At 38.2% G+C, this 8,452-nt stretch overlaps 1 protein-coding gene across 2 annotated transcripts in view; it reads right to left on the bottom strand.

Annotated features, from left to right (window-relative positions):
- Nucleotides 1-373: 373 nt before the first annotated feature.
- Nucleotides 374-8,452, bottom strand: part of rgs18 (regulator of G-protein signaling 18) — a 54,403-nt gene continuing 46,324 nt past the window's right edge. Inside the window, exons 4-5 of one of the 2 annotated variants that reach the window (XM_031900035.1) lie at nucleotides 6,350-6,516; nucleotides 374-1,352 (exon numbers count right to left, since the gene is read on the bottom strand). In XM_031900035.1, coding sequence (XP_031755895.1) covers nucleotides 1,089-1,352; nucleotides 6,350-6,516 — 431 coding nt within the window. In that variant the 3' untranslated portion in view covers nucleotides 374-1,088. 2 annotated transcript variants of the gene reach the window in all.

Genomic DNA, 8,452 nt, shown 5'->3' with positions numbered 1-8,452 from the left:
ACCCAACTGACTGCAGGGAAGTTTGCACGAATGCACAAAGTGTGGCACAGCTCAAGACTAAAACAATAAAAAAACACATTAATTATTGTAAATTCATTAAAGTGAAGGAAACATTGGTCACTTAATTGAACATATATAGGAAATACAGTAAAAAAGTTAATTTTTTTTACCATTTGGATTATAATTGCTGCAACAAGCTTTTTATTGGATATTAACAATACAAACACATTAGGAATTCCCTTACATATGGAGAGCAAATGACCATGGGAGTTAAAAAACTAATAAGGTAACTGTCAATCTTTGCTCCGGGATAGATGGGTTCTTCCACCTTCTAGTCATAAATGAAAAGAAAAAAATAGAGAAAGACAGTGCAGAATATTTATAAAGCATTTTAATATTTTAAGGGTTATCAGCAAATGTCCCTGAAAGCTTTTTTTTTTCCCTGAGCCTGCACTTGAGAATATTGCATTGGACAGTAAATAAACATTTAAAATACAAGTAACTTTCAACATAAACAATCTACAGTGAAGTTGACATGTTTTAAAGGGCAAAATATATGAATTATGATGCTATGTATATTTACTACTGCCTAGAATGAGGGATGGATAAAGGTACTGATAATCACTTGGAAAGGACAAGAAAAATTGGAAGGCATCATCAACTCTGCGCCGTGCCTTCACTGCTTGTGAACTTTGGAATGGGCACCATTAATCACAATTAAGAAGAGAATTGTTTTAATTGCATCTTCTAATTTTTCCTCTTTGTAGATGTGACACATTTGCATAGAACATTGGGATACGCTTTACAAGCAATTTTTTAAATCTGCATTCATTCTCTCGAGCTATTATTTACAAAACTAGGTTAACATTCATATTTTAATGGAAAATGTCAGTAACAAAGACAAAAGAGACATCGTACCGAAACAGTTTCACACTTCCAGCTCGTGTTGTTAATAGTGAAACTAGCTAGCAAGCTGCTTGCTCTGTACAAAGCATTGACTGGTCATCCACAACAGGAAGTGTAGCTCACCAACATATACATGATAGTACAAGAACTCTGACCACGGCACATGTAAACTGAATGAGGATTTACAACCATATGTTAGAGTCAGAATCTAATTGTTGGAAGTCATTAACTGTAAAAGATCGAGACCGCCTGCGCCCAGTAGGAAATGAAGCAATACGTTGATTTCCACTTAATGAATTAGAGTAGACGCTTGATTTCAGGAATCTGGGATAACTGTCCTTCTCCATAAGAGAATAAATTTTAGTCTGTGCAAGATCAAAGCTGGTAAGTTCTGGTTGTTCAATACTTTTCTTGGTCATTTCCTTTGTAGCAAAGTCAAGATTGACCTAAAGGAAAAAGAAAACCATATCTTCATGAGTTGCTGGAACAAACTGGATAGTTATAGATAAACTGAAAATTTGGGTAATTACTTGGTTATCTGGAAATTTATTCTATTCATGTCCACTATTTTAGAAATGGAGGTGAAGCGTTTATGACCTTTAAAAGCTGCTGTAGTAAACATAGATTTTGCTGGATAAGAATGAGAATGAACAACATCAATATATATATATATATATATATATATATATATATATATATATTATGGAATTTTTTCAATAAAAACACTTTTTCTTTTGTATCAAGTCCCCGTGTGTGCGGCACTTTTTCTATTGTATTTTTGTTTTTGACCTGCACCAAGGGCAGTTGGACTTGTATAGGGTGTGCTCCTCCCTGTGTACTATATATATATATATATATATATAAAACTCCAGTATGTACTATAAGTTATCATGTTAGTAAATAGTAGGGAATGTTTATAAACTAACTCGGGGTCAAAGTCACAGTAGACATTCTACCTGAAGGGTATGTGGCTGTCTATGTTGTACATATGAGCGGGTGGAGACTGACAGGACAGAGTGGGCAGAGACTGACAGGATGGAGCAGGATAGAATGGGTGAAGCAAGGAGTCAATGAGCAAAGGCAAGGAGCAAAGGCGGGAGCAAAGGAGCAAAGGCAAGAAGTGAAGGAGCAAAGGCAAGGAGGAGGATGTCTATGAAGATTCTCATTCATTCAGGTCATGATATACAGTATCTAGTAGAATTAAGTCTAAAACAACTGGACTTTTCTGAGTTGGATCAGGAGCCAGAACAGGGAACACAAGTTATGGGCAAGCCATAGTGCTTCATGTTAGACCAATGTTCAGGCAAGGAGTGTGAGGAGGGCTGGGCTTAAATAGGGAAGAGTCAGCCCTGAATGGCTGACCCCACCTAACCAATAGAGTTGCTGGGGTGATGTCACAAAGCCCAGTATCCAGGTGAGGGGAACAATAAATGTGCAATAAGCTTTTGCCAGCTGCTGTCCTGGCTCAACACTCAGCAAGACACCCAACAACCATGAGGTCCCGAGATTGAACCCCAGCAGCGCCTAACATATATAGAGACTGCACACCACTTCAAAAGAGCAATTTTTTGTGATATGTTAAAATATGCACTGTGCTTCTTGTGATGATATTTATGTATTAAATGAGACTAACGGGGCTCATTAATGATACTAACCAAAAGTTCAGAGCCCATAGTAAGCCATCAGTAATTAGCTTTTGGTATTCTACCTGCAGCAGACTGATGAACAGAAGATTGCTAAAATGTTTTTTGCCCAGTTTTAGTAAATAAGCCCTAGGTTTTCATTTTATAGACCTGTAGTGGCCCACGAATGGCATGGAAAGCCATTGTATCCCATACAGTTTATCAGTTATCTGCTGCGTAAATCTGTGCCTTTTTTCCCAAATTCACATTGAATTGCTGCCACCATGGCTGCTCAACAGCTTATTTATATAAACTGCAGTAGTGCCTCTGAAGCAAACACAACATTCTTTGCCGATGCAGTGTATAAGGATATTATATTTAAATGCATAACATTTTTATTTTTGGTGTTACTGTTCCTTTAAAGGAAATTTAACCTAAAATAGAATGAAAACTAAAATGTGACCCGACTCAGAATGCTCCTTTGTGAACATTCATTTTCTATTTTTAGTATTTTCTGAGAAGTGAGCATCTGTAGGTTTAGCAATTTATTCAGAGCTAACATTCGGTAGGGCACTAGTACTTACATTTCCTAAGTGCTGATATTTTACAAGTGGTAGGAGAGAGGCACTTAAACAAAGCAGCTGGACAAGGCAATGACTGCAAGCAACACTGAACAAGCTTGGAGGCCAAGAAGGAAACTTGTATGTTTTAATCCTAAACATGTTTTATACTTTTTTCTTATACTTTCTAAACCTACCTGAAATTTATAACGCACTCTGTTTTATATTTCCAATTTCTCCTCCTTTTCATATAAATTAAGAACCAACAAATTCCACTCTCACCTAGCATTCCTCTCCTTGCTATTACTGGTACCTGGAGACATCTTTTCCAACCCTGGCTGTTAACCTATTCCAGTTTTGTTATGGACACACAGCAAGCCCTCGGGGCGCCAGGATAATAAATCCGTCGCTATTTGTGGGAGGCCACAAAGGCCCATATCTAGGGCAGCACAAATTTAGGGGTGGCATGCCGCCCTACCGCACCACAATTTTGCTCCCATTCTGAGCAATAGGGACCTCAGCCCACTGCTCCATATGTGAGTTTAAATGTGCGCTCATGCGCAGGGGAAAGGGGGGTTAAGGAATGCGCATATGTGGGGGGCGGGCGGCTAATGGGGGCTGCCTCAAAGTGCCCGGATAAGAAATCCGGCACTGTGGACACATTACCCTTCTGTGCTGAGTAAATATCTACATTACAAGAACCTTGTTCCTATTTGTCATTGGCTTGTATGCTATCACAGTGTATCTTGCATTTTGATTTACTGCGGGTGATTCAGTGCCATGTGTTATGGGTGATGATGAGCGAATCTGTCCCTTTAGCTTTGCGGAAAAATTTGCAAAACAACAGGAAAATTTGCAAAATGTTTGTAGCGCAATTTTTTTGTCACCAGCATCTTTTTTTGTCATGTGTTTTTTTTTTTTGCTACGACCGCATCTATTTTTGAGGCGCCCGTGCCCATTTTGACGTGACCGCAACTTTTTGACAAATTTTTCTGCGGTGAATTTCCAAAAACAATTTTGCAAAACAATTCTTCAATGGTGAAATGCAGAAATTCAGTTCTCCCAGCAGCTCCATCTCTATTATTTTCCCTGATTTTATGCTAACTCTAACAGTCTATATCACTTTGTGTCACCATTATTTACAAACATCCTGGGTCAGCCTCAAAACTCTTCAACAATTTTGCTGCTTAGATTCCTTGTTTCCCTTCCTCTGATACCTCACCCTGGCCCGAATTTGTGGCGAGGCCACAAAGGCCTGGGCCTAGGGCGGCGCAAATTTAGGGGCGGCATGCCACCCTTCCGCAAAATAATTTTTAAATTTGCATCCCATACGGAGCAATGGGGACCTCTCCTCACTGCTCCGTATGGGACTAAATGTTTGCGCATGCGCACTTGCGCTTGCAGCCGGGGAGGCACAGGGTGGCCGCGTGTCCACGCATGTGCACGGGGGGGTGCCAATGGGGGCAGCCTAGGGGCGCCGGATTTGTCTCACCCTCACCCATCGTTCAAGGTGTATTTAACATTCCCTTTAACTGTTTTACTGTCTCTGCAGCCTGAAAACTCCTTTCACTAATGTCCTTCTTTGGCTAATGTCTGTGCTCAGATTCACCCTCTTACTCTAGTGGTAACACTCTTTATCGTATATTTTCCAGCTTTTGATTGACACTGTTGATCACCCTCTTCTCCTCCTCCAGTCCTGATTTTCCTACTTACCTCCCATATTGCTCTTTCAGTGTCTCCTATAAAGAATATCATTTTCTCCCTTTGTTGGGGTTCCTGAAGTCTCTGTCCTAGGCCCATTACTTTTCTCTCTCTATACTTTACCTCTTGGTAAACTGATCAATTTATATGGTTTGGTTTCCAATATCACCTCTATGATGACAATGCTTAAATGTATCTCTCCTCTCCAGATCTCAAGCTTTTAACTTGTCTCTTCTTGTTAATCAGCTTTCTCAACTTAGATGCACCAATGCTACCTCTTTTCCCCATTCAATACCAATAACACCCCAGAAGTGTCTATCACGGTTTATAACTCTATTATCACCCCATCATCTCAGGCACCCTGGTGGCTTGGGGTTATCTTTGACTCTGCCCTGTCCATCACTTTTTATATAAAGTTAATAACTCAATCTTTTCGAAATATGATCATATATTAACCAAGATATTACTAAAATTAATTCCTGTTATCATATCATACACTGACTACTGTAACTCTAAACTGGCCTTTCCCTTTGAAGACTGTCACAATCCAGTATATAATGGATGCTGCAGCTCAGCTTTTACACCTCAGTAATTGTTACTCTTCTGCCAGTGCCTGTACTTGCATACACTACCATGCACAATGAAATTCAGACTAACAAACCTGGCCTTCAAATCAGTTTGAAGTTCTGCCCCACCCTACCATTTTGAACTTAGCTCTAGATATTTACGAAACTGCTTCTGACTTTCCTTTTCTGACCTGCTCCTCAACGCCTCACTCATTCCCTCTTCACACACTTGCATTCAAGACTTTGCAAGGGCTGCCCCCCAACTCTTTCCTCCCACATTTCGTCTGAGTTTCTCCCTGGGCTTTTTGGATCTTTTTTTTTTAAACAATGAGTTATTATTGAGAGTAACTGAACAGTACATAATGTTACATTACTTTAAAAGCAAAGTTGTACAATTTGATGTTTGGTTGCCAGTTTAATACAGTTCACAGTGTTACATTCAGTTCGGGCAATGTACTACTTCCTTTATACCAATGTAGTCTGTTTTTTGTTAACCATTTCAAACCAGAACAAAAGCAGGAAAACATGCAATCTGTCTATGTATTAATAAACAGTTTCTCAACATCATTTGTAGTGCCAGTGTCTTTCTTTTGGGCAGGTAATATTTGGGGTGTCATAGTCTGGGGAGGGGGGAATCTTTCCCTATGAGTGTGCATTTTGGAATCGATAGAGCTAATGTTGCAGGTCTAATCAGGGTGTTAAAATGATCTATTAAAACATATTTTTTATGCTTACCCTAATGTAGCCTAACAGCTTCAGTATACAGCAAAACTATGTTATTAAACGCAATGCTTAATGGCAAATATTTCACCTTGGCAACTACTGATCTTGCCCATCTCTACACCTTATGTATCATTCCCTTCTACTCGTTTGGGTTTAGTTCCCTTTTAATTGTGAAAAATATTTTTTAGAAATTAGCCCAGATCGGTTACATGATTAGTTTTAAAACATGTTAAAAGAATTCACTGTTTAATGTTGCATTTAATTTCCTTACCTCTCTGGGAGAGTCCATTTGAATGTATTTTTCATAGAGGGACTTTGCTTTATCATCCATCTGTTTATTTGTTTGGCATTTTTTGTATTCCTCACATTCCAACCAGAACTCCAAGTTTTCATCACTGAACTCCATTTTCAGGAACTTTTTAAATGCTTCGATCCCATCTAGAATTTAAATATAAATAACACATAACAAAAGTTTAGTAACAAGGTAAATGGAGTAAGAATCATGAATAAGTCTTTCTTGTACAAAACAGTTCTGTTCCTGAGATTGGTCCAATCTGAAAACACGAGAAATCTCCTACAACTTAATTGATGGTTCCTCCAGTGACCAACACAACAGATCTTTTGGAAAAACCATAGGAGTCTAGATATTATTTATATCTAGATATGATATTTCTGCATAAAAAAGTTTGCCTCCAGGCCCTCTATAGCATTCCTATCCCATATTGAGGGTGGCCCTGGAAAACCCTTAACAGATTAGAAAGCTTAATTAAAACAAACAAATCTTTGGTGGTTTTAAAGTATATAATATTACTGGATATATTTAGTAACATACTGTTCAGCACCGTTCTGACTGCATAAAGACTAAAGAAAATGAGAATTTAAAATAAAATTGGGATGATAATGTCTCTTTAATTACATATTTAGCACTATGTAATTATGCACACAATGAGAACTTACTATATACAGCAATTTCAGGGATTGGTGCACATTACAATCTTGGCGGTGCACATCCCCCTGGGAAAAAAAGTCCACAAAACAATGATGATTACAGGACTTTAATGTTCAGGAAATTATGCAATATATATCCACAGCAGAATTTAGATTCTTTTTTTCATATACTACATTATTACAGACTATTAAACTGTCCATCATTGCCTGATAGCAATTGTTTTCCACCCATTGACACCCCATGTTCATTTCAATGGATGTCATCATGGGAATCAAAAAACAAAACAGCAAGAAACCAACAAAAACAGACTGGTAGTGCCCTTCTAAACAGCTGCCAAGGACCACAAAGTCACAACTACAGCTATAACTTACCTTTCTAGCTTTGTCACTATCACGGCTTTTGTGCTACATCCAGCTCATTGGAAACCAGGCCCAGGTGTTCTCCATACTGTAGGCTTTAATGCTAATGCTCCCCATAAATACAGTAGTACTAAGAATGCCCCATAATGCAGGAAATGATTTCTGCAATCACTATATTTTGAATCCTGCTTGGAAAGTGCGGTATTTTGAAGGTTCTCCATAAAAGAGTTTAGTCATTTTTATGGCAGAGAAACCATAAATCCTGGCAGTCATTGCCAATATCTTGGTAGGGTAGGGAATTTCTTAATGAATATCAAGCAGTGGTTTATCACTATGATCCCTGACAGTAGTGCTTCTTACCATAAGATTAGTGATGAGTGAATCTGTCCCATTTTGCTTGGCTATTCACGAAAAGATTTGCACGTCCAAAAAGTTGTGCCGAATTTTTCTACGACTAATTTTTGTAAAATTTGGGAAACAATACACTCAATGGTGAAAAGCGAACATTTGCGCAAATCAATGTCTGGCGATAAATTTTGCTCATCACTTCGTCAGATGCTTTTTTAAAGGGATCCACCTAGAAGCACCGGTGGATAAGCAATTTAATGGTAGTTCTTACACATGAAAAATATACCACTGATTTATAATGATATGTGGATATTATTACTATGCTCAGTTAACATACAGTAGATACCAATACATGGGCATCCATACATTGAGGTGTGTAAGGGGCATGTGTATAAAGGTGTGATAATAAAGATCGTTTTTTTATATGATGTTAATGCCAAGTTATGAAGTCTTTTTTGTGGTTTTATCATACTTTACATACAGTATGTGCTATTACACTAGTAAGGTTTGCTTCATCTTTGGTTTGGTAAAAAGAGTGAAGTAAAAGGTTTAGTAATTAGTATGAACCATGATGAATGAATAGAGTCGTGACTGGTGGTGAGGGAAACTGTCCTGTTTCAACTCGCTGAAAAAATTGCAAAATCACAGAAAAATGGCAAAATTCAGCTGCAGTTTAATCGAATGCAGTGAAGTCAGTGTGTGATTTTCCTTGCACCTA

Source organism: Xenopus tropicalis, chromosome 4 (genome assembly GCF_000004195.4).
Source record: "Xenopus tropicalis strain Nigerian chromosome 4, UCB_Xtro_10.0, whole genome shotgun sequence".
NCBI classification, from domain to species: domain Eukaryota; kingdom Metazoa; phylum Chordata; class Amphibia; order Anura; family Pipidae; genus Xenopus; species Xenopus tropicalis.
This window is presented reverse-complemented; position numbering and strand designations above follow the sequence as displayed.